Source organism: Muntiacus reevesi, chromosome 1 (genome assembly GCF_963930625.1).
Source record: "Muntiacus reevesi chromosome 1, mMunRee1.1, whole genome shotgun sequence".
Classification (NCBI taxonomy): Eukaryota; Metazoa; Chordata; class Mammalia; order Artiodactyla; family Cervidae; genus Muntiacus; species Muntiacus reevesi.
In genome coordinates, this window is record NC_089249.1 from 83,643,483 (window position 1) to 83,670,561 (window position 27,079).

General features: G+C 45.0%; 1 protein-coding gene and 2 non-coding genes across 3 annotated transcripts in view; 1 reads left to right on the forward strand and 2 right to left on the reverse strand.

Annotated features, from left to right (window-relative positions):
* Window positions 1-1,846: 1,846 nt before the first annotated feature.
* LOC136156518 (U1 spliceosomal RNA) lies at window positions 1,847-2,010 on the reverse strand. Its single transcript, XR_010661059.1, has one exon. It is a non-coding gene; the product is annotated as a U1 spliceosomal RNA (small nuclear RNA).
* Window positions 2,011-18,032: 16,022 nt separating this feature from the next.
* Window positions 18,033-18,155, reverse strand: LOC136156467 (small nucleolar RNA SNORA26). The gene has a single exon (XR_010661017.1). It is a non-coding gene; the product is annotated as a small nucleolar RNA SNORA26 (small nucleolar RNA).
* A 3,022-nt stretch (window positions 18,156-21,177) lies between these two features.
* Window positions 21,178-27,079, forward strand: part of LOC136144010 (neuroblastoma breakpoint family member 6-like protein) — an 86,898-nt gene continuing 80,996 nt past the window's right edge. The window contains exons 1-3 of the mRNA XM_065901625.1: window positions 21,178-21,355; window positions 23,153-23,267; window positions 24,332-24,546. Coding sequence (XP_065757697.1) covers window positions 21,178-21,355; window positions 23,153-23,267; window positions 24,332-24,546 — 508 coding nt within the window. The remainder of the gene's footprint in view (window positions 21,356-23,152; window positions 23,268-24,331; window positions 24,547-27,079) is intronic.

Genomic DNA, 27,079 nt, shown 5'->3' on the forward strand with positions numbered 1-27,079 from the left:
CCTTCCTGCAGAAGTTTGAGGGTGTACCTAGGCTGTCCCCACAGCAGGGCCCACAACACAGTGGCTTAATAAATCTACAAACACATATATTCAGTGATGACCAGATGTACAAAACTCAGTTTCCTGTCAGTTTTTGATGAGCAGAGTTCATCTTTAAAGATTTCTCATGATGGTCTGAGGACTTCTTAAGTTTGATATAATTAATACTTTTTTTCTGTTGCTTTGATACAGTACAGACACCTTGGCTAAATATAAAGAACTTATCCACAATGAGTTCTATTGATTTTTGAAAACAAAAATATTGTCTTACATTGTATGTTCTGCTGAGATGTAGAATGTAAATTGATTTTTTTTCCACTGAGGACAAAGAGTGATCTGGAGCTTCAGGACATGTTTTCTTTTAGAAAGCAAGTCTTTTTAGCTCTACTAGGATAGGTCTTAGAACTGACCATTCCAGGTCTATTTCCCCCAGGTCTCTATAACTTTCTCTCCGATCCTTTCTCACTATCTTTTGTTCATTTCTATTCTGTTTGATGCTTTCATTTTTAATGCAGTGTCCCTTATTAGTTTTGATAAATATGTTCTCTATGTACCTTGTCATTTAGCCTTTTTTTTCAAAGAATTTTCTTTACCTTCAATTATTTTTAATCTCTGCCAGTTCCAATTTCTCATTTCTTCTTTCCTGTTTACTTCTATCTCATGTTCTGCATTTTTAGGTAACATATTGAAGTTTTTTCCATGTGTATGTGTCTACAAATGCTTTGTTCAGAATAATTCAAAATATGGATGCCATTTTACATTTCCCAATGTTTTTTTTATTGATTTTGAGGCAATCTTCTCATTTGCTGAAATTTTTGACTCCACCTGCAATGTGGGAGACATGGGTTCGATCCCTGGGTTGGGAAGATTCCCTGAAGGAGGGCATGGCAACCCACTTCAGTTTTCTTGCCTAGACAATCCCCATGGACAGAAGAGCCTGGAGGGCTACATACAGTTCATGGGGTCCGCAGAGCTGACACAACTAAGCACAGAGCACTGGAAAAAACATAGCTTTGACTGGAATATAGTTGGAATAAAAGTTTAAATGTCCTTCCCTGGTTATTCTGACATCTGTGTCAGCTCTCGGTCACTCATAAATGATCAATGTGTCCCTTCATTGTGAGTCATTTCCCCTTCCTCTTTGGATACCTAAAAATCTGATGGAATGCCAGACACTGTAAATGTTGTTGGGTGCTGGAGAGTTTTGTGTTCCTATAAATGTTGAGTTTTGTTCAGGGTTGCCCCTAAGTTATTTGTAAACAGTTTGATGGTCTCAGGTCTTGCTTTTATGATTAGCTAAATGATCTGGAGCAGCTGAACACTCAGTCTAAGGCTAACAAATTCCTGCTACTGAGCTAAGACTTCCTTGAGCACTCCACTCCACGATCTCTTTAATCACAAGGTTATTGTTAGTATTTTCTAGTCTACCTGTTGAGGGCAAGCATGACTGTGAGCGCCAGGCTCTCTGTTCACTCTGACCCTGTGGAAGATTTCCCCCTGACTTTGGGGAGTTTTCTCCCAGGGCTACACTGATCAATACTTTGCTGCCCTCTGGAGGAGCCTCCTTTACAGGGCTCTCCTGACTACCCTCAGCATCTCTCTCCTCCCTGGGAGTTTGTCCTCTGGACTAGATATAGCTCCTTTGACATCCAGGAACTTGTCCTCAACTCAGCAAGGTCCACTGGGCTGGTTTTCAGTTTGCTCCTGGTGCCTACACTCCGTGGGAACCACAAGAGTCAGATACAACTTAATAACTAAATCACCGACAAGGAAACATAAACTAAGCCTGCAGTTATTACTTAGTTATCAGGGGAGAGCGCGCACGCAGTTCCCCACTTCCATAAATTACGCAGTCGAGTTTCCCCTATTTGAGGAAAACGCAGAGGTCAACACATCCGGAGTGCAATGGATGACCTTCGCCCTGGGACAGCCTCCTTGTTGATCATGGTATCTCCTCTGCCAGGTAAGTATGAGTTGACCTTCCCCCTGCTACCCCCTCCCCTCCCCGCACAGCATTAGACACGTACACTGTACACACACGCTGACTTTGCCGTTGCCCTGAAATTCTACTATCCTCCGCACCCTCTCTTTTGCCACGCCCCTCAGTCCCTCCAAATAGCTCTTCTAAAAAAAAATCCAACAAAATCTCAGGAAAATTTCCGTAACCGAGAAAGTGGCTCTCTGGGAACAGGACCACTTCGCTGCAAGATTTACATAAACCAACCCCATTCGGGACCTCTAAGGCGGCTCCTCTTCTTCAACCCAAGCCCGGCCCCACCCCTGTCGAGATGACCAATGGCGAGTCCCCTGTGACGGGAAGTGACGTCATGATTTCATCAACGTTAGCAATGGACCTACTTACAACGATAGAAGAGACCTGGGGCGTCATTGGTGGCTCAGGCGGTAAAGCGTCAGTTTACAATAGGGGAAACCCGGGGTCGATTCCTGGGTCGCGAGGGTCCCCTGAAGAAATGGCTAACCCTCTCCAGTACTCTTGTCTGGAAAAATCCATAGACGGCGGATCCTGGTAGGCTACAATCTATGGGCTTGCAAAAAGTCGAACACGACTGAGCAATAAAACCTTCACCGTTTAAATGAGATAGACTGGTTTTCACTTCTTTTTTAATTTAAAATTTTTATTTTTTATTTGGGTATAGTCAGTTAACAATGTTGTGGTAGTTTCCGGTGAATAGCGAAGGGATTCAGCCATACATATACATGGAGATACGGACGGATTTTGCCAGCCTCCTCGGAGTCTGACCCTTCGGGCTGGATAGCACGCCGAGGAGAGAAATTTAGGGATCGTGTGTTACGCTGATGCAAAAGTTTTTAAGTAATAAATGAGTTGTAAAAACATGTCAGGAAGCAACAGTTAGAACTGGACATGGAACCACAGACTGGTTCCAAATAGGAAAAGGAGTACGTCAAGGCTGCATATTGTCACCCTGCTTATTTAACTTCCATGCAGAGTACATCATGAGAAACGCTGGGCTGGAAGAAGCACAAGCTAGAATCAAGATTGCCAGGAGAAATATCAATAACCTCAGACATGCAGATCACACCACCCTTATGGCACAAAGTGAAGAACTAAAAGTTCTCATGATGAAAGTGAAAGAGAGAGTGAAAAAGTTGGCTTAAAGCTCAACATTCAGATAACTAAGACCATGGCATCTGGTCCCATCACTTCATGGGAAATAGATGGGGAAAGAGTGGAAACAGTCTCAGGCTTTATTTTGGGGGGCTCCAAAATCACTGCAGATGGTGACTGCAGCCATGAAATTAAAAGATGCTTACTCCTTGGAAAGAAAGTTATGACCAACCTAGATAACATATTAAATAGCAGAGACATTACTTTGCCAACAAAAGTCCCTCTAGTCAAGGCTATGGTTTTTCCAGTGGTCATGTATGGGTGTCACAGTTGGACTATGAAGAAGGCTGAGCACCGAAGAATTGATACTTTTGAACTGTGGTGTTGGAGGAAACTCTTGAGAGTCCCTTGGACTGCAAGGAGATCCAACCAGTCCATCCTAAGGGAGACCAGTCCTGGGTGTTCATTGGAAGGACTGATGCTGAAGCTGACACTCCAGTACTTTGGCCACCTCGTGCCAAGTGTTGACTCATTGGAAAAGACTGTGATGCTGGGAGGGATTGGGGGCAGGCGGAGAAGGGGACAACAGAGGATGAGAGGGCTAAATGGCATCACCAACTCGATGGACATGAGTTTGAGTAAATTCTGGAGTGGGTGATGGACAGGGAGGCCTGGCGTGCTGCAATTCATGGGGTCGCAAAGAGTCAGACACGACTGAGAGACTGAACTGAACTGAACTGAAAACAGTGAATAGAAATATAGAGACAAAATAAAAGCATATGTATATTTCATGTTGTAAACATAAGGATTTCAGTTTACATCTCAAAGTACTACTCGGTGGACTTGTTTTCTGTGCAGATTCTTCTGTTTCATTCTCAAGATATCGCAAGGACCATGCTTTTCCTTTGCCTACCATAGAGAATACAAGAAATGAGGACTCTGAAATAGAAACTGATGACTAAAATAAGGGCAAGAAAGATGACGTGTTTGCTTGGAGAGTGAGGTTTGTTTATTTGTTTTCTCTTAAACTGCAGAAGACTGGGTTAGACCTGAGGGTGGAGAAGTGGGAGGCTGGAGAAGACAGCCAACTTGTGTTTTCCGACCAGAGAGCAAGGGGAAATGGAGTAACTTGATCCTTGAGGCGCCTTTGGTTTAAGGGGGAAGGTGACTTCTGGAAAATCTTGGGGCAAACAGCAAAGGAACTCAGCATGCAGTTAACTTCCAGGAAGAATCTTGCTTTCTGCCTCCCTCCCCACCCCCATTTCTATCTCTGCAATATCAGAAATAGATTCTGGCTCTTTTCATGTGACATAAACTTCAATCCAGGGCTAGTAATACCTTAGAGAATCTCCAGAACTGGAGAATGAATTTATACAAACTGGGAGGAATAAAAAAGGCTGATGAAAGTGAGAACACAAACCAAATGGAAAGGACACTGGTGCCTTCTGCTCAGTGGCAAACCCTCTAACTGCACAGCTGACCCTGTTGGGCCTGATCACTAGACACCACCCGTGGTTCCATGATTTCTGCGCCACCTGCTTGGTGTTCAACTAAAGATCTTGTGGTGGGGGGATTCTTGTGTTGCAGTGGCCAGAAAGAGTTTTCCCAGGGCCTACTCCTGTGTCTCTCACCTCCTATTAAATGCTGGAGTATTTGTTACTTGTAGGCAGTGGCCAGTTCCTGGTAATAGATCCACATCTTAGCCCCTCAGAAAACTAAGTGTGGGATCCTCAGAAGTTGAGGAATATGGAAAATCCCTCATCAGCGGAAAGGGGGGTTCAGATAGTAGTTGATCAAGATATAACAAAGGACAGCCCTGCAGCTAGCCCAGTGAAGAACATTATAAATTCAGTGCCCCATTTGACACAGTGCAACCCTGTGTCAAATAGACCAGGCATGCACAACCCTGTCTTGGAGCACACTAGACATTTATCCCTGAGTGCAAACGAGGTTTCAGCCTCTTACATGGGGATGGTTGGTACCTCATCCAGTATTATTTACATTTTCTACACTGAGATTTAAACAGTTTGAAAGTTCGCATTTCTGGGGATAGAGTAATTGGTCTAAAGCTATGGTAACAAATTCCCACCATAACTGGTTTTAAATATTTTTTATTCACCGAGGTCCACTGTAGGAGTTTCCTATTGCTACTGTTACATGTCACTACATATTTAGTGGCTTAAAACAACACACATTTATTATCTTATGCTTCTAGAGATCAGAAGTTCTAGATGCATCTCCCTGGGCTAAAATCAATGTGACAGCTGGGTTGTGGTGGTTCTTGGAGATGCTAGGGGAGAATCCGTTTGCCTTGTCCAGCCTCTAGAAGATGCCCCCATTCTACTCTCATAGGCCACTTTCATCTTCAAAGCTAGTTACAACTGATCAAGTTATTCTCACAACACATTATTCTGACACCAACTCTCTTTCCTCCCTCTATATGGACCTTTGTGATTCCATGGGGTGCCCATCTCAAGATCTTTAATTTAATCACACTGCAAAGTCTCTTTTGCCATGTCAAGTAACATAATCATGGATTCCAGGGACCCAGGTGTGGACATCTTTGGGAAAGTATTAGCCTGACACCACAGCCAGTCTCCTCAGTGACCACATGTCTGCTCCCTTCTGAAAGTCATCCAGGTGAAAGCAAGTCAGTCCATGGCTTCTTAGCATCAGCCAGTCAACAGCTGTGCCCTGAGCTCAGGCACTAGAGTCAGAGAGAGAGAGAGAGAAGGAGAAAGTCTATGGGGAGAGGAATCTGAGTAGCCAGTGCCTGGGAAGTTCCTAGGGACTAGAGCTGAGAGCTGCAAATGCCTTCATGGGAGGAGAAGACTGGGGAGGGTGTTAGGAACTGAATGTATATCACCACCCCCCCAACACCACCACCTAATTCATATGTTGAACCCTAATCCCTGTGGGGCTGTATTTGGAGAAAGCATTTTAAGGAAGATGTCATTCAGTCATGTCCAACTCTTTGCAACCCCTGTGGTCTTCAGCATGCCAGGCTTCCCTCTCCTTTACATCTCCTGGAGATTGCTCAAACTCATGTCCGTTGAGTCGGTGATGCCATGCAACCATCTTGTCATCTATTTTCCCCTTCTCCGCCTTCTATCTTTAAGGAAGTAGTTAAGGTGGCTCAGACGGTAAAGTGTCTGCCTACAATGCAGGAATCCGGGTTCGATTCCTGGGTCGGGAGGATCCCCTGGAGAAGGAAATGGCAACCCACTCCAGTACTCTTGCCTGGAAAATCCCAGAGCCGGAGGATCCTGGTAGGCTACAGTCCATGGGCTTGCAAAGAGTCGGACACAACTGAGCGATATAACTTTCACTTTCATAAGATTAAATGAGGCCATAGCCTTGGGGTCCTGATCTGATAGGATTAGTGTCCTTGTGAGAAAAGAAACCAGAGAGCTTGGGCTCCTGCCCTACCCCAGCTCAACCACAGAGAAGAAGCCCGGAGAGGACCCAGTGAGAAATCTGCTATAACATTTGCAAGCCAGGAGGAGTGTTTGCATCATAAATTGATTTGACATGAACATGAGTCTTTATCTTGGACAACCAGCCTCCAGAATATGTGAAAACAGACTGATGGTTAAGCCACCCAATTTATGGTAATTTTGTATGGCTTGCTTGAGCTGACTAATACAGGAGGTTGCTTAACCATTGGCCTAAGAATCTTCTCCTACCTGGGCCTTTGTGGGATCTGCTCCAATATTGTTCATTTCCTGTAAATAGTACTCACAGCCTGCTTTCCCTTGTTAAGGCTTATCTGTGACTTTAGAATGAGAATTGATCACCTGGTTTAGGATTTTATAGTGTACGTTATTCCATGTAACAATAACCTGCACAACGGAGTTGATTTTTGGTAATTTTTTTTTTTTGTAAACAGTTTTTACATCTTCCCAAATAACAACCTGGCATGTTTTGAACAGGCGGATTGAGAGTTTTGCAGAGTGACCCCATGAGAACATGTGGCCTGCATTTCGTCTTCTCCTGGGAGATTTCTGTGGTTTGGACTCTCCAGAGCCACAGACTAGGGTTTGGGTGCTGGTGAGGAATCTGTGGCTAGCTCTAAGGAGACCTAGGCAGAATAGAAAAAATCCCTAGAATCAGAGCACGGAAGGGGGCTGGAGGGGGATGTGATAAGAGGCTGCTCTTTTGGGAATCAAGGGGGTTGGAGGATAAAAGAGGTGGGTGGGCATGTGTAACTCTCCACCATGAGGTCAGGGGAAGTGCAAGAGAGAGCAGCTGCTCTTCTGGGACCAGAGACTAGAACCTTCTTTGCCATTCAGGCTCTGGTCATCTTCCTCCTTACTCTGCCTCTGTTTTCGCCTCCTCCTCCTTTAGAATTGACAAGGAAACATATTATCCCTTAGAGCCTTCAGAAGGTAAGGCAGTCCTGTCGACATTTTGATTTTAGTCTAATGATAACTTTGTTGGCCTCCAACAAAATTGGAGATAATAAAAGTGTGTTCTTTTAAGAGGCTAAACTCATGGTCACTTATCACAGCAGACATAGAACATCAATTCAATGTGTCTGTTACATTCACTTTAGAAGTTATAAGATAGGGGACATAATGAACCCTGTATGGATCTGCAGGTTGTCTGCTGACAGGTCAAGCAATATTGGTACTTCTTTGAACCATTTCATTAGGTGTCTTTTTTCCTTTCTATTTTTTTTTTTTCTCAAGGACTCTCACCCTATTTCCTGCACAGTTGTACCCAACGTGGTTCTCATTTACAGCAAATTGGAAGACATTAGTGATGACACAGGTTGATTTCATTTGTTTTAGAATGAGTTCTAACATGTAGAGGGAAATAATATAATTTATGAAAAGTTAAATATCGTAGAATACTCCATCTTAAAGATAAAAAAAAATAGAGATACACTTTTTTGCAACTTTTTAAAAAAATTCGGGTGAAGAACTACCTTTCAAAGGGTGAAACACAAAATAGCTTTTAGGAATTTTCCCCAAAAGTAATTTGTGATTTGATCCTGACCAGGTCTGAAATTTACATGATTCATATGCTGTTGTTTTTGTAAAATCTTTGTCCACAAAATGAAGGTTTTTAAAAGCATTACTTGAGTCCTCCATTAATTGCTGATTATATTGTCAATTCCTAGAAGCCCCAGCAACACTGGGATGAAGGGGAAATTTCTGGGATGCTTGAATCACCACACAGCAAAAGATACTCAAATTTTACTACTTTATCTTAAAATAATAGTTCATAGCTTGGCTGACTTTTCACCCTTTCTGCTGATTCTTCCAGTGAGTTCCTCTATAGTGACAGCCAGAGGTGCTGATGGAAAATATGTAATTAGCTAAGTGTAAAAAAAGCAGAAGTTGAGGTCATTCCATCTATTTCAAAAAGGGGGCATGTCTCTCTACCTCAGGGCGGATCATTTTGTAATTGGTGGTAGTGGTGGTGAGTTTTTTGTTCATGTTGTTGCTTGTTTTATTTTTCAACTGTTACTAGGAATTAACTGTAGAATGAGTGCTTGATTTTAATTCTGGAAGGCAAAAGAATGTAACTAAAGACATTTTCCAAGGAATGTTTGAAGGTCTTCATGTTAATTTGTGGTTCAACGAATCTACTTTTTTTGTTTTCCATTTATTTTTATTAGTTGGAGACTAATCACTTTACAATATTGTAGTGGTTCTTGTCATACATTGACATGAATCAGCCATGGATTTACATGTATTCCCCATCCCGATCCTCCCTCCCACCTCCCTCTCTACTCGATCCCTCTGGGTCTAATCTACTTTTTAATTAAAGATTTTTAATTAAAAGAGAACAAACTTATATATGGGTTCGAATCAGTGTTATAGAACAATAGGTCTTAAACTGTGATCTACAGCTTACCCACATCAGAAACATATGGCTATGCTTATGTGAAAAATTCAGACTCTAGGACACCACACCAAGTAAATCTCTGGGAAATGGAAGCCAGGAAATAGCTTCTTTAATCACAAAAGCTCATTCTAAGATTCTCTAAATTTAAGAACCACTTTTTAATATTTTTAAATAGGAGATTCTTATAAAAAGGCAAGACAGTAAATCTTTCTTTTAAACCTAGACATTAAGTGTTAGTGAGGTGAGCTCTTGGTGACAGTTTGTCTTCCCTATTCTTCCCCACACAGCCACGAGACTGGTGCTGAAATCAGAAATGAAGTAGGGGAAGAAAAACTTATTTCTTTGCTTTAATGGCCATCAAAAAGGCTATTTCATTTCCTCTCACCAACCCTGTGCACCAGTTACGTCAGTCTTAAACATACACTTAGAGCAATGTATATGAGTAAATATCCCACATTTGTTCATATATACACACTTTCTAAAGCACTATGAAGACACAGACAAGGCTTTCACACAGCTAGGGGCTGCTTACGTATCACTTTAAAATGATCACTGGTTTGCTTTACACAAGACTTTCAATAGGCTTGCTGTGGCCTTTATTTCCCAAATCTCAAAGTGAAGTTAGGATGACCAAATAGGAAAGCATATTTAAGAGTGAGGTCAGTACACTTTTTGGAGACCTTAATAGATACAGGAAGAGAAGGGGATGACAGAGGATGAAATGGTTGGATAGCATCACCGACTCAATGGACATGAGTTTGAGCAAGCTCCAGGAGATGGTGAAGGACAGGGAAGCCTGGCGAGCTGCAGTCCATGGGGTCACCAAGAGTCGGACACGACCGAGCGACTGAACAACAATACAAACAGGAGGTCTAGGCTAAACACGAGATGACATCTGGGAGTCACCACTCCCACCCCATGGATTCAAAGAACTCAGGTGCTGCAGGGTAGACTGACGCCCAGCCTGACGGTGACCCAGCTGTGCCGACCCCAAGTCAGGCAGTCAGGCCCCTGCCCACACTGTCCTGCAGGGCCCCGCTGCTCAGGCCTGTGCTTTCAGGTCTGCCCAGGAGCTCCAGTGTGGGGACCACACGCTCCAGTGGGGGGAAGCAGGTCCTGTTTCCCCTGACCTGACCCTCTGAGGACAGGTGATGAGGCAACAGATGTCTGTCGCTGGCTCCCACGCCCCAGGGTGTTCAGAAGCAGCGTCACAAGGTCCTCTGCTCACTAGGCATGTTTTCCTTAGTGCTGAGCCACGGGGACCCTGGCTGGTTATTCCTCAACTGCAGAAAATGCCCTCTGCCTTTCGCCCTGCTCAGGAGGCCACATGTCTGACTCCTTCCAGACCCTCCAGTTGGTGTGGAGGAGGGCCCAGATCCTCCTCAGCAGACAGGGAGCTGGGAAGAAGGGACGCAGGCCCACCCTTCCTGCTGTTTTAAGGACCTCTGGTGGCTTCGCTGCTTGCATGTCCCCTGGAAGGCAAGGGTCACAGGACTGGGGTGCATGGCAGGGCCCTTAGGGGGTTCACCTGGAGACCAAAGTCACACAGTGGAAGTAAGAGTCCTTCATCAGGTCCTGCTGGGGCTCACTGAGGCTGGAGAGGGCTGAGTGGTGACAGAAGCCAGGATCGCAGTGGGAGCCTGTCAGGAGGATGAGCTGAAGGGAGGGCTGAGGTCTGTAGGAGCAGCTGGTGCCCCCAAGTTAGAGTGAAAGCTTCCCGCACCACCTGTGGCCAGGTCTCTGCTCAAAGCCACTGCACACCAGGTGGCCAGACCCTACGGCTCCCTCTTCAGGGGCCAGCTCACTCTCCAGTTCACTTGGGAGCAAGAGAATGGCTTCTGTCATTCCCTGGGGGGGCGAGAGCTTAGTATGAAACATGCGCATAGAGCCATGATCTCCTGTAGGAAGTAGAGGATGTTTTCTAGACTGAGAATAGCGTAGAAGTTTGAGCGGGTGGGTCTGTTCAGCTCTGTTCTCTCCACCTTCTCTCTTTGCTTCTCTAATTGGTGAATGGTGTGGTCAGGGACGAAAGGGGCCTGGGAGTGCCCTCCCACCCCTGGAAATGTGACTGAACTGAGGCTGAAGCCTCTGGTTTTCTTCTCTGAGAACTCTGTTCTCATTGCAGAGCTGAGGTGTGGACTCCAGGCCCGGACTGTAGAAGTAAAAGGTGGAGCCTGTCCTGGGCAATGCAGGCAGGCAAGTCACACATTTGGGTAGCAGAGGCTCTCTGCTCATTCTGTATCTCCAAACATCTTGCCCAAACCAGCAGAAGACCATGAGGACCTCAACTCCTGAACATAAAGCCTTGTGGGCCCTGTCTCTACTCCGTGTGGGTTCTTGTGTGCATTTCACATGCCCTGGGTGAGTTGTTCAGGAGGCTTTATTCCCTAAATAGCTGTTGCTGCTGTGGTGTGGGCAGGACAAGGGTGTGGGCAAGGCCAAATCCCCAGTGTCAGCAACCTGGGGGAGAGTGTGGGCAGCAAGGCCACCTCGGTCAGTGGCTGGGGGAGGCCCTACAGACCTGGCCCCACCACTTGCCAATCACAGGACCAGGGCACAGAAGTCAGCAGGCAGTACAGGAGTAGATTCAGGATGGATGAGAAGTCAGGATTCTGGAGACCAGACCTGGTTAGATCTGCAGTGAGGAGAGTTACCCTCTGAGCTCAGATACAGCAACAAAGGGAGGGGAATGGTCCTTGCCCCTGCCTTGCTGACTGTAAAAAGCCAGTAGAGGAAATCCTACCACAGTGTTTTGAAATCTGCGAAGTTCTTCCCTATGGCTACCTTCAGATTTTCGCTAAATAGACCAGAAATAGGAGACCCTGGGCCTCACCTACTGCTTTCGTGGGCCTGTGGAGCTGAGCCTGTATTCCAGTTGCTCCTGCAGGTGGTTGTTAATGCAGATGGACTCCTCTAGGCGCTGGTGCAGATTCCAGATTTCACCAAGATATTCCTCTAGCAGGTCAGCCCCTGCAGTCACCCAGCAGGACAGGAGGAAGTGGGGATGGAGCACCCTGGTCACTAGTGGGGCCCACATTTGGGGTGGGGCTCGACCAGCAAAATCCCTAAAGATCACCATCCTCTCTCACACAGACATCCAGAAGTTTAGGTGAGCTTGAGTGAAGAGTAAACTGGCTTCAAACACAGGACAGGTGATGCTAAGCAAGCCCCAATGGCCTCCTCCCACACAGGGGTATGTGTAAGGGAGTTGTAATACATGGCCAGATCCCTGGGCAACTGGTAGGTGTAAGGCGTTTCCCATTGTCTAGAAAAATAACTGAAGGCTGTGGATCTCGGTCTAGACCCTAGACAGGTGTGACCTTTTCCTCAGTTGACTTGAGGGTACTAGGGAGGTGCTCAATTAACCTTAATTCCTCTCCTTGCACTGACCCTCGACTGAACGCACCTTCACAAGGAACAATGCTCTTCCTCCACCCTTAGAGAGACGGCCTAAAGTAAAAGTGGGTATCTCATGGACTTCCCTGGTGGCCCAGTGATTAAGAATATGCCTGCCAATGGAGGGGACATGAGTTTGATACCTGGACCAGGAAGACTCCACATGCTGCAGGGCAACAAACCCATGCATTCACCACAGCTAGTGAAGCTCATATGCTCTAGAGTCCTGACTCCATAAAAAAAGAAGGCACCACAATGAGAAGTCTGTGCACCGTAACTAGAGAATAACCTCCACTTGCTGCAACTAGATAGAGCAAGGTCCTGCATAGCAAAGAAGACCCAGCACAGCTAAAAATAATAAATAAATAAATTTTAAAACGTTAGCACCTCATGTCAATTCATCCTGTGTGGCTAATTATTGGTACTCAACAATTCCCTGAAATCACTTTTATTGTGGAAGTAAGAAAGCTCACTCAACTTTTTCAAGAGTTCTGTGATGTGGTCTTTGGGAGCAGAAATGATTGTACTGATGTCTGCTGTTTAATGTTTCAACTAACCATCCCTTGCCTCATCAAGGCCATTGCCTTTGGTTGCTAAAGTTTTGAATATTTGCCATCTCCAGTCCTTCCAGCAGGTAATCCAGGTGAATTTGCTTTTCCAAAGGAGATTGGCCGATTCTATGTCCTGTTATTTGCAAACAGACCTTAAAATGCCTTTTCTTAGCTCTTCTTCCTCCAACCTTGATTTGGAACTGCCAGTTCAGTCTCAGTCACAATTATCTACTCCTCCATAAATGGCTGCACCTGTGTTTGCATAAAAACATCTCTAGTATGACATTATCTTTGTCTGTAAGACACTGAAGTAGGAATTTGAAAGCTGAGTAGAGAGTTGGAAAAAACACCTCAAAGAAAAGAACAAAAGATGCAGGAAAGGGCAGTGGGTGGGATGCTGATGACGGACTCCATCAAATGTCTCATTTTGCCTGGACACAGCCTTTGTCTGAGAATCCCAGTTCTCTTCTGGTGGAACTGGGCTGCATCCCAGCATTCACCTGTGTGGCTGTGCCTCTCCACCAGGTGGAGACCAGGGACCTAGGAGTTAGAAGGAGAGTTTGAATTGTGTTGGTACACAGGGCACGTTCATGGGGTTAGGATCTGTGTAGAAACAGCCCCACTTTCTGTTGTAACTCTTTATGATGGAAAATGTTCTGTGAATGTTGGCACCTGGCATTCTGGAAGGGTCTGAGAGTGGGCTGCGAGGGGACCAGGGTGCAGGGACCGAGAAGGATGTGATGAGAGCACAGAGGTAGTCACTGACTCACTCACACCCCTGCTCCGCCCCGAGGCCCAGGGTGGGGAGGATGAGGGGTGCACTTGGAAGGACTTGGCACTGCTAGGGCCCTTCCTTTTCCTCACTCTGTGAGCAGGGTCTAGAGGAGAAATGGAAGAGGATGCCCTGGTAGAAAAGAAGTGGATCCTAAATGAGACTTCATTTCACAGGCTGACCCACTCAGCTTTGTGTTTACCTGTGGGTAAGCTGGCACATGGAGAGCCTGAGGATAGGTCTCCAGTTACGCTCACTTCCTGAGGTCTCATCATGTACCACTGGCCACTGCTGCCCAGTTCTGTCCCAGAAGAGAGTGGGGCTGGGCAGGGTTGGGCACCATCCTACAAAGGAGACATTTTCCCTTGAGAAGCCCCCTTGACAAGGGACTTGTTTTACTTAAGCTGAGTCATGCCTGTTGCTGCTAGGATTTCCAGGTCTTCATTCTCGGCCATTTGTTTAATGTCGGGGCTTTTTCCTTCATGAGAATCTCCCTGGAATTTTTGTCTGAAATGCAGTTTCTTGAGTCTTATCCCCAAGTTTACAACAGGCCCTGTAGTGTCTCTGGTGTAGATTTCCTATACTGTGCAGCCAGCACCCAGGGATTGGGGCCTGTCTCCTGTATGATATCACAGTTAATCATCAAGGTTAGTACTACTTTCTCTATGTTACATGATACATTCTTCTCCATTATACATGAGATCCATATGCTCAAAGAGGGTAATGAAATCACCATGCAAAGCAGACTTGGTATTTTGGTGGAGTTGGAAATTGCATCTTGGACTTCTGTCACCAGGGCTGTGCTTTCATTGTTTTCACATAGACACAGGATGGGATTAGTGGAAATCGGGTAGGGAGCAGAAGACCTCAGTAAGAGTTAGTGATTCCTGGTAACTAGTGTGGATGTGCTTGACAAGTATTTACTGAATATTCTATGTGGCAGGCTTTGAAGAGACTTCGGGTGGAGGGTGACTGAGGCTCAGAGAAGGCCTGGATCTCAGGAACATGGCCTCTAACACAGGAGCCAGATGTTTTACAGAGAAGCACATCTAATTTTAAAATACAGACTGTGACGTATTTAACATTCATGCATTCCTTGGTCCCACTGTGTCCACCAAGTTGGTAAACACAGTATAAATATGGGACTACTGGAAGGAGATTGGGCTTCTCTGGTGACTCAGATGGTAAAGAATCTGGCTGCAGTGCAGGAGACCTGAGTTCAATTCCTGGGTCAGGAAGATACTCTGGAGAAAGAAATGCCAAGTATAAATATAGCACTATTGAAAAGGGATGAAATTCTTTTGGGGAAATGTCCGTCAGGTATTTTTATTTTAGGAAGGAAAATAAGAAGTATGTTTGATCAAATGTCCCCTGAAATTTAGCCATGGGTTCCTGGTGCTTTTGGATACAAAAACTTGTGGTCAAGGTTTGTGTGGCAGCTATGCTGCATAAGGGTGTGGGAATTTAGGCGAAATCTCCACATCTCTCTGGGCCTCAGTTTCCTCATCTGTAAGAGAAGGTTATTCCAATTCTCCAAATTCCTTTCCTGCTGAGTTTTTTCTGAGTGCATAAGAGACTGAGATGCATGTTCAATGTGCACTGGGATCTGCAGCCAAGACCTGATCTTGGTTCCTTCTCTGTGTGTCTCCTTTAGGAGCCTCAACTGGGCCCACACACTGGAACACAGAAAGGAGAGAGGGATGAAAGAAAGGAAATCAGCAGGTTCAGAGGATGAGAAAACCCAAAGAAAAGCAAGGTAACTGTCGAGGAGCTGTTTGCCAAGGGAGGTGAGGATAAGGACAAGTTGAGCTTGGAAAGTTCAATAGGAAGTGAGGAATGCACAGCATTATCTAAGTTCCCAAGGAGCAAACTGAGCTGAGCAGGAAAGACCAGGAGAGTAACTTAGTCCACAGTGAACTTGTGCACCTGCCGAGGAGATCCACACGACGGATCCAGTTGGCTTATACTGCTGGGAGCACCAATTCCAGGAGGAGGATGAGGTCTATACTGCTGGAAACACCAGTTCCAGGAGGCGGAGGATGAGACCTTGAGGCTCTGCCCTAGACCACCAGCCTGAAACTTGGAAGCACCCACATGTGGATGTCCTCCAAGTAAGTGTGCAATAAGGTGGATAAATGGTGTTTGGAGGAAAGTAGAGATCTTCATTCTTATCAGGGGCCGGGAAAATGGGACTCATTTCTGAAGTAGAGATGGTAGTAATATTCTTCTGCATGTACAATTTTGAGGCTTTACACACATCATCTCTTAACTATGTGTTGAGTGCTTAATTTGCAGGCAAGAAAGAGTATGTATACTGTTCCATTGTATAAATTTCTTAAAAAGGCAAATTCATCTAAACTGGCAATGGTTGCTTGGGGCTAAGAGTTGAGGGAGTGATGTACTGCAAAGGGGAACAAGGAAAGTTGTGACCAATGGAAACACCCTGCATCTTGATTCTGGCTGTGGTTTCCATAGTGTATACATCTATCAAAATGCATTTAGTTGTATATTTTTAAATGGGGCAGTCAACAGGACTCATATAAAAATCTACCACATTTCTCCATACCAGCAGTATTAGGAAATGAAATTCTGTAAAACATAATAGAAAGAAACATCCATGATCATTTAATGCTTAAGAATACAGATACTGACGACTCCTAAAAACTATTGCTGAGAGAAATTAAAGAAGATCTAAATAAATAGAAATATAGATTATATTCATAGATTGGAAGACAATATTTTTAGATTGTCAAATCCTTGTTCTTCTGAATAGTATTGCAGCTGGCATTTGGGGGGAGGTATAGTTTTGCAAGCGAATTATAACATATAAGTGGAAATCAAAGTATCTCAATTAGCCAAGACACACTGAAGGAGAATTAAATTGGAGGATTTGCTCTACTAGATTTCAAAACACAGGTTAAAACTACAGTAATTTAGACACTATACTGGTGTAAGTAAACAGAACGCAAATGAATGAAAGAGGAAAGAGTAGTAAAATTACACACACCCATATTCAGTTTTTTAATAAAGTCACCAATATGCATCACGGGGTAATGATAGACTTTTCTGAAAAATATCTGTTGTGATAAACAGTATCAAGTGAGAAATTATTGATACATTGGGGAAGTTTTTGGTAGAAATGCAGTATAGGTGAAGGAAACAGCTAGTTGGAAGAATCTGACACAAGAGTGAACTGGAAAATGTGGGCTGGGGTTTCGGAGTAGCAGGGATACTACCCGGGTGTGGCTCCAGCACTTACAGCAAGGGGATCTTGGCCCGTTAGAGACCCTCTCTATGCCTCAGTTTCTTCAACTGCAAAGCAGCAGAGAGTTTTGCTTTTGGCACCAGTCAATTTTGAACACTATAAATACCATAAATGAAATAATCATCCCCTCGAATCATGAGGGAGGTCAATGAAGTCAGTGGGTAAAATTAAGTGCACACCTGAGTACCTTTAACAAATAGATTCCAGGTCCCACCTCAACTCACTGAACCACAGTTGCTTCAGGAGAGGACTGTGCACCTGTCTGGGTGCTAACTCTCCGGGGCGATTTTTACAATGATCAGCTTCGGGACAGAGCAGACTGAACTGTGTAACTTTTACCCAAACACAGAAGTAGAACAGAGCAGAAGCACAGGGGTGTTTCCAATCCGGTGACTAAAGCAGAGGACTATTGGGAGACTCTAGAATCGAAGGACTAGGCCCATCTGACCCCATTTTACTCTTGTCCAGTTTACAGCAGAGACACAAGTTCTTGGGGACACATGCCTGTGGCAGCTAACCATCCACCTTGAGGAAAGTGAGAGGCCTAATTTTTAATTCAGTCTGGTTTAGAGTGAAAGCTAAATTCACCCTTGTTTGCTCATTGATGGGACCAATCTTCTCCAAGCCACCACTTTCTAAAGAATAAAGTGCATTGCTATAAATGCAAACTTCAACAAAGATGTTTGTCAGAAAATTTTATAAATACCCAAGCCATCTAACAAGAAACCAAAAAGTTAGCAAGAGCATTCAATTTCAGGAGAGTTTGGCCCAATAGAGCACAGTCACTGAGAGAAAAGATTCTTGAATTGGAGGGAAGTGATCCCTTTCTGTCCTGGGACGTCCTGCTAACTTCAGTGGGCTGGGAAAGCAGCTGCCCATTCTAACAGATGGGATTCTCAGGTGGGGCTAGTGGTAAAGAACCCACCTCTTAATGTAGGACATGCAAGAGACACGGTTTGTTGTTTTTCTTTTTATTGTCAAATCGAAGGTCAAGTTTAAATTTAATGATTTTGATATTAACTATACACATACTAGTAAGTGCTAAGACTTAAAATCTTCCGATTTGGTTGTGACTCCAGACAGGATCCAGAGAGGAGTTCTAAAAATCTCTTCTCTGGGTTTTACGGAGACTTTCTTTACCCTCCTGTGTTAGCCTCTTAAGGCACTGCATCAGCCTTAAAAGTGCAATGGAAAGGGTGAAGGAGACACAGTTTTGATCCCTGGTCAGGAAGATTCCCTGGAGGAAGAAATGGCAAGCCGCCCCAGTGTTCTTGCCTGGGAAATTCCATGAACAGAGGAGGCTGGAGGGCTACAGTCCATGGGATCACAAAGAGGCGGACACGACTGAAGCAAATTAGCACGGTACACAATCTGACAGACAGGCTGCTCTTGCCTCCAGATGGTGTCTGGTGTCCTGACACACGAAAGCACTCAGGGAGCCTAGAAGGGCCCAGCCAGCACTTCTGCTATTGCTCAGTGCATAGAAATGGTTCAGCTGAATAAAGGTAGGGCTCTAGGAATAAAGTCAGGTCACAGAGAAAAAGAGGAGTATGAAATGGGATAAAGGCAGGATAAAAACAATAGAATTCTCCTACCTACAAAATGCAAAGCAATAGCTTACTTGCCTTGATAAAATGTTTGGTTTTTTTAACTTTGGTTGAATAAATTTTTTAATGTACTTCTTCTACAATGATGTTACCTTGAATGACTATGATAAAAGAAAGTATCATAATATGTGTGAAATGCCTGGCACGGGATCCGTCAATGAACTGTACCTGTTATACACTTATGTTAGCATGGCAAAATTCATGCCAGTTTGACCTCAAGTCAGATACCCTCTGTGAGCTTTTTTGGTTTCATCCTATTTATAATGAAGAAATTTGACACATTTTTCTTTCCCCCACAGAATATCAGGCCCCACAGCAACTGAAAAATAGATTCCTTTAAATTCTTTCTTGAATCTCACACAGCAATTATCACTAAGCATTGTAGTTGGAGGATTGTGTGGGGGTGTGGGGAAGAGAAGCTTTCAAAAATAGTTGTTCCAGTTTTGTATCTCTTACCTTAACATGAACAAACGCTCGGTGGCCTGTTGTCACACCATTTCACCCTCCATCCAGGTGAGACCAACAGCTAAGCTGAAGAGATGGATGCTGTAAGGGTTCCCCAAGTCTCAGACTCACAAGACCCAGGTAGAAAGAGATGCTAGGGAAATGAGGAGTTGGTTAAGACCATCACTATCCCAGGGCTGCCTGTATCTATTTCCTCAAACTCAGCTTCTATGTCACTGAACACAATCCTTATGTTCACTTTGGATCAGAATGATCCCTGACCTGTGACCTTGAACTTAACCATGCTCTGTATCTGGAATACAACCACAGGTCAATGGCATGAGGAAAACTCAACGAGATGGGTCAAAGTGTGTGCCACCAACACTGCTCTGGAGCCCTGGTCTGTTCAATATGTGGGTGAACTGAATGAACACAGAACGATAGCACGAGGCTGTCAGATCTTCCTAAACAGACAGGCACCCCATGTATTCAGTGGCTCAGTGGTAAAGAATCAGCTGGCAACGGAGGACACACAGGAGATGCAGGATCAATCCCTGGGTCAGGAAGATCCTCTGGAAGAGTGCAGGGCAACCCACTCCAGGAATCTTACAAGGAGAATCCCCAAGAGAGAAGAGCATGACGGGCTACAGTCCTGGGATCACGAAGAGTCAGACAAGAATGAAGTGATGGCACAAGCACACCATGTTTTCAAGGATATACACATAGACTCTTCTAGTCACTTTAACAGCTTGGAAAGAGCTCTTGTGAGGCTACAGAGAAATACATAAGTGAAAGTATGAAATGCAGTGTTTAGTAACATTAAAAAAAATCAAATAGAACAACCCAGACCAGAGGAAGAATTTAGAAAGTAGGGATATCAAACTTAAGTTTATTCTGAAGACAACATGCTGCCCAGCAAAGAGAAGAAAATGACATAACAACAGGATGCAGCAAAATCACTAAGACGGGATAAAAAATATATTTAAAAATTATTTATCCACTTAGTATCCTACTTTGATTTGTATCCTACGGTTTTTAAGATACAGAGTAAACTGGAGAAGACCCAGAGAAGAAGTTCATGACAGTCTACAAGTTTGATGTCCTTCACTTGTGGAAAAGCCTTAAGATCGGTTTAAAGAGAAGATGAGGTGATATGGTTTGCCCAGTAGTCATGTATGCACGTGAGAATTGGACTATAAAGAAAGCAAGTGGCGAAGAATTGATGCTTTTGAAATGAGGTGTTGGAGAAGATTCTTGAGAGCCCCTTGGACTACATGGAGATCAAACCAGTCCATCCTAAAGGAAATCAATCATGAATATTGACTAGAAGGACAGATGCTGAGGCTGAAACTCCAAAACTTTGTCCACCTGATGCAAAGAACTGACTCATTGGGAAAGACCCTGATGCTGGGAAAGACTGAAGGCAGGAGGAGAAGGGGACGACAGAGGATGAGATGGTTGAATGGCATCACCGACTCAGTGGATGTGAATTTCACTGAATTCCAGGAGTTGGTGATGGACAGGGAGGCCTGGTGTGCTGCAGTCCACGGGGTTGCAAAGAGTCAGACATGACTGAGCAACTAAAATGAACTGAACTGAACCGAGGTGACTTTATGACAGCCCGACAGAAATTAAGACCTGCTGGCAAAGTATTTTTACCATGAATATTTTCATACACAAATGAATGAACAATGGGAACTCAGCTGAGATAGTTTTTGGAAGGAGATAGGTCAGTGGTATCGGAACGTATGTAGACAACTCAAGAGTGGCTGCTGAGGGATTGGGTGCTATCAGTGGTGATGTTCATAAACGGTCATGGCCTAGGCACCTGGAAGGCAGGGGCCCCCAAGATTCCATGAACCCCTCCCCCTACCAGTTCTGTTATGGCAACTCCAGATGGTTACCTAGAACGCTGGGTCCCCCTCCTTCACTCCTGTCTTAGTCTGAGCCCCACACAGCACCTGTGGCTCTGAGCTCTGGCCTCTTCAACTTCTCTTTGCAGTTGAGAACCCTCTAGTTGTTCCAACAGTAAGTCAGGAATTCCGTTTTGTCCTCCCTCAGTGCTGGTTAAGCCAATGTGATTTTGCTTGTGTGAATCCCCCATATATCGGGAGTCTCCTCCCCACCCCTGGCTTCTCCCTCTTCTACCACGTGTCGCCATGGCAGTATGTCTGCCCTCTTTATTGGATCTGAGGGCAGAACGTACCCTCATGGAACTCAACCAGGAGCTTCAGCTGCAGCTGGAAAAGTACAAGCAGGACTTCAGAGACCTCACAGAGAAATTCCTGGTGTCCCAAGCTACTGCTTACTCCCTGGCCAACCATCTGCAGAAATACAGTAAGTCCTCGAGATCATGGTCACCAAAGCAATGAATGATCACTGTCTTCCCTCTAAGAAATTGTAAGTCTCCAATATTGGTTTCCTTTTCCCTTAGTCATTTTGAATTCCATTCTGACCACAGTGCAGGAAAGGTAGTAGTGTGGCTCTTTTGCCTTCAGTTCCTGAGGCTGGGAAAACTGAGGCACAAGGAGTGGAGGCACTTTTCCAAGTTTTCGTGATGTGTAGGGTGAGATTAGAGTTAAAATTCCAGACAGTGATTCCTGGTGCCGGCACAGGATTGCCTGTGTCTCTCAGGCACAAACTAAGCTGCGTTGACTGGAATCTTTTCTGTTCTGTATCTGATCCTGCATGCCTGTTGGCTAAACCTCTGGGACTAATGAACTCCATCAGTTCGAGGTTCCCTGAAGTTCCATTGGCAAAGCCCTGTGCTATTTGCACTGGGGTAACGCGTGGTTATACACTGTGAGAAGCAGTCATATGATTTAAAGGAGCTTGAGGATGAATCTTCTCACTGAAACCATGGTCTCTGTGACGCCATCAGGACAGGGACTCCCTGGTGAGAAGGAATCGGTGATTTCTGAGGGTGCAGGTTCTCCTTCCTGAGTCCAAAAAAGTCATGTGACTCTGTGGCAAGAATGAAGGTGTTTCTGGTAACATCAGACAATCTGCACTTTCCACTCTCTCCCCACTTGAGCTGGTGAAACTTTGGTGATACAGGTTGACCAGGAGTCCGGGGGACCCTGAGTCTATGCTATAAGTTGTGTGACCAACATGAAGATGACAGTAAGTGGGGAGATCACCAGCACCAGTAAAAACTCAGGCTGAGTGTGAGTTGGCCCTTTGCACCCACAGTCAGCCTGGCAATTGGAATCATTATTGCCTGTTCAGTAAGAAGGACCTGGATTAAGGAAAGAAATCATGACCAGGGTACATGAACAACAAGGGGATGAGAGGAATCTTGACAACTTGTGTCTGTGTCACTTTCCTACAGTCATTTTCAGTGAAGTGATGAGGGAGTCCATGAAAAATGACTGACACAGAGAGACATAAGAGGCAAAGCCTCCGGTTTAAGAAAGTGAAATGATGAGCTTTGCGGAAAGGACCAACTAAGTTTTATTTACACCACTCCTTACGATAGCCACAAAATTCTAGGAAAGACATTGTGAGGCTGGTGAAGAAGAAATGTCTCACCAGGACCCTGGTGTGGAGGTCAGGGTCACCTTTCACACCGCAGCACAGTGTGAAAGACGTGAACTCCGGGCCAGGCTTCCTGGGCTCACACCCCTGTTGGGAACCTTTCTGTGTCTCGGTTTCCTTCTCTGTCCGTGTGGTGCTGTAATAGTAACTCTTGTTTGAGTTATAGTGAATACTGAGTAAATCTGACAAAGCTCTGACAACAGTGCCTAGCTCAGTGTAAATACACTTAGTTCATAGTTCTACTGTTCCTAATGACACAGGCTTTCTCGGGGTTGGGCCTATCTCTTTCAGGTCCTTATGGTTTCACGTATTCTATTTCACACCAATGTGTCCAGGTGAGTTTTAACTTGAGACACCTGTTCGTTACTGAGATCCCAGCATGAGGGAACCAGCAGTGCTGTAGTCCTAGGAGCCTTCCCGACCCCACAGGAATCGCCACCCAGGCACCGGCTCAGTGTCTCACCTAAGAGGCTGCAGGTCCTGGTTCAGTGGCCCAGGATTCAGGGTCAGTCTCAGGGGATGTGAATTCTGACTTTGCCAAAAGGTAGTTCATCTTGTCAAGTTGTGTTCTGTGCCTAGGAACTTCTCTTTCCTCAGACTGTAAAGCATGTAAGGACATCGTTGAATCCGTGTTGGGGGAGAAGCTGCCAGTTGAGGTGCGGAGGCCAGCAGAGAAGCTGGCAGAGAAGCCAACACTTGATGAAAGGTTGAGGTAAGGAGGGTAGGGATATTCATCACAGGCACAGGGCAGAATGTGATAAAATAGGTGGAGAACACCAGTTGGTGAATTATGGACTCGAGTTGTTATTCAGGAAGTAATTTACTTTGCTTTTAAATAAACTAGTGACTTGAATCCCATCATGAAATTCACTACATTCAAGTGAACCAGTGGCACTTAGCTCATTGACAATGTTGTGCCATCGGTACCTTATTTGCCTTTAAATCACAACCGCCTCCTGACTGACTACATCCTGGAATGCTTTCTTGACCCTGTCATTCTTACGTTCTTCCCAATTCACACCAGCTATACATGTCCACACTCTATATCTGGCTGTGTATCATTCAATGGACAATACTTTATGTTGCCACATTAAAAATACAGAAAATATTTTGTGTATTTTTTAATGAAAATGGGCATGGCCGAGTGAGGAACTGAAGAGACATCTTCATGATGCAGGTTTAGGAAGACACTGATGCATGGGTGTGCACTCAGTAGTGTCTGCCTCTTTATGACCCCTTGGACTGTAGCCCACCAGGCTCCTCTGTCCATGAAGTGTCCAGGCAAGAATACTGGAATGGGCTGCCATTTCCTTCTCCAGGGAATGTTCCCGACTCAGGGATCAAACCTGCACCTCTTGTGATTCCTGAATTGTCAGTCAGGTTCTTTACCAGCTGAGCCTCCAGGGAAGACATTAGGTTACCTTTACGGAAGGACAAGATGAATGGAATGTCACGGAATCTTACAGGAGTACTCTCAGATACAGGGGAAACCTTTGTTTCCCTTCTTTGTCTTTGACACAGGCCAGTCATCAGATATGGAGTAGGAAATGGCAACCCACTTCAGTATTCTTGACAGGGTAAGCCGATGGGTAGAGGAAACTGGTGCACTATACTTCATTTGATCGCAACAGTCGGACATGACTGAGTGACTGAGCAAGACATCAGATATGTGCCAGAATTCTATTTCGAGGTCTCCTTAGGGATGTTCTCACAGAAATCCCTAACCATCTTTCATCTAACTCTGCCCTTTACAATTGTGTCTTCTGTTCCACCTAGAACATGTGACATCCTAATTCGAAGTCAGGTACGAGAGCTGACCCAGCTACGGCAGACACTACAGGATGGGAAAGATGACTCTGTCCTGCTCAAGCAGCACCTCAAGGACCTCCTCACCCACAATGACCTGAACAACCACCAGGGACAGGACTTCCGAGAGAGCCTGTCTGAGGGATACCGCCTGGCAGAGCGCCTTGCCTGCAAGCTCTGCCCAGGTGAGGGGGCCACAGGCCCTGAGAGCACTGATCCTCTCCTAGGTCCCCAGTTGACAAGATGAACACCTCCACTGGGAATGTTTATCAGCTTTCCTGTTTCATGTTCTATTTGGAGCTATGAAGGAGAAGGATTGTCTTAGTAAGAGGACGGAGGAGAAATGCACAGGGTGGAGGCCATCGTATCCCAATGGTCTGCTTCCTCCCTGATGGACCGTGGCCACTGGGGAAGGAGGCAACATCCAGCCAGCATTGAAGCGCAGAAAGGAGGAGGTGACAGGCAGCTTGTTAGAGTGAATAGAGCCCTCAAAGAAGCTTGGAAGTTCCCAGGTTCCAGACTGAGTGCTGTGTTTATAACTGTGAGAATGATTGCTTTTCCTTATGTTAGTAACTGTTCTCATCTGTAAAATGGATGAAATAATCTGTTGATGGTAGCTATAGTGATGAAATTTGGGAATATTTACAAATACACTGCAGAAAAGAGAAAGCCCTTCACTTTGTGATGTTGGATAAGGTACTTGATAGAGTTGGACTTGGTGTTGGGAAGATGGTTTAAACTGGAGCACTCACTTTCCAAGGAGAATTTCCCAGATAACACACAAAAGCTACCTTGAAGAGCCAGGATGTTCCCAGATGGAGGGATGTGGGACGTGGTTGTTCTCCTTAGAGAAAGAAGGGCATCTTGTGAGACCTGAAAAGCTATATGGAGCCTGTGTCTTTGGCAGAATTTGTGGCAGGATGGATGATACATTTGTAGAAGTGGAGATGGGAGGTGGACAATGTGAGGTGATATAAGGAAGAAACGGCAATTTAGATGTTTGCCCAATTTCAAGCAGAAGGTGTCCTGAGGATGATCTACCAGTTTAGAAACAGACTGCCTGTTGGATCAGAAATCCATGCTTGGGCAGTTGTTTAAAGACAATGCAATACAACTTCTGTACAGTACTGACTCATACATAGATGTTTATGGTCCTGTGACCATGAGTCCCTGTGTTTGCAGTGGGTGAAGTGACTAAAAGCTGACTGGGTTTTTCTGATTTTGTTTGCAGAAATTGAAGAAGATGAAGATGAAGTCGATGAACAAGCACAAGAAACACCACCCCCCAGGTGATGATTATCTATCAGTTCAGTTCAGTCCCTCAGTCGTGTCCGACTCTTTGTGACCCCATGGACTGCAGCCCAACAGGCCTCCCTGTCCATCACCAACTCCCAGAGTCTCAAACTCAGGTTCATTGTCTTGGTGATGCCATCCAACCATCTCATCCTCTGTCATCCCCTTCTCCTCCCACCTTCAATCTTTCCCAGCATCAGGGTGTTTTCAAATGAGTTAGATCTTCGCATCAGGTGGCCAAAGTATTGGAGTTTCAGCTTCAACATCAGTCCTTCCAGTGAATATTCAGGACTGATTTCCTTTATGATGGACTAGTTGGATCTCCTTGCAGTCCAAGGGACTCTCAAGAGTCCTCTCCAACACCACAGTTCAAAAGCATCAATTCTTCAGTGCTCAGCTCTCTTTATAGTCCAACTCTCACATCCATACATGACTACTGGAACAACCATAGCCTTGACTACATGGACCTTTGCTGGCAAAATAATGTCTCTGCTTTTCAATATACTATCTAGTTTGGTCATAACTTTTCTTCCAAGGAGTAAGCGTCTTTTAATTGCATGGCTGCAGTCACCATCTGCAGTTATTTTGGACCCCCCAGAATAAGTCTGACACTGTTTCCTCTGTCTTCCGATCTATTTGCCATGAAGTGATGGGACCAGGTGCCATGGTCTTAGTTTTCTGAATGTTGAGCTTTAGCCTACTTTTTCACTCTCCTCTTTGACTTTCATCAAGAAGCTCTTCAGTTCTTCTTTGCTTTCCGCCATAAGGGTGGTATCATCTGCATATATGAGGTTATTGATATTTCTCCTGGCAATCTTGATTCCAGCATGTGCTTCATGCAGCCCAGCATTTCCCACGATGTACTCTGCATGTAAGTTAAATAAGGAGGGTGACAACATACAGCCTTGATGTACACCTTTTCCTGTTTGGAACCAGTCCGATATTCCATGTCCAGTTCTAACTGTTTCTTCCTGACCTCATTACAGATTTCTCAAGAGGCAGGTCAGGTGGTCTGGTATTCCCATCTCTATCAAAATTTTCCACAGTTTGTGGTGATGCACACAGTTAAACGGAGAAGGCAATGGCACTCCACTCCAGTACTCTTGCCTGGAAAATCCCATGGATGGAGGAGCTGGTCGGCTGCAGTCCGTGGTGTCTCTAAGAGTCAGACACGACTGAGTGACTTCACTTTCAATTTTCTCTCTCCTGCATTGGAGAAGGAAATGGCAACCCACTCCAGTGGTCTTGCCTGGAGAATCCTAGGGACGGGGGAGCCTGGTGGGCTGACATCTATGGGGTCGCACAGAGTCAGACACAACTGAAGTGACTTAGCTTAGCTTATCCAGTCAAGGGCTTTGGCATAGTCAATAAAGCATGATAGATGTTTTTTCTGGAACTCTCTTGCTTTTCCATTGATCCAACGGA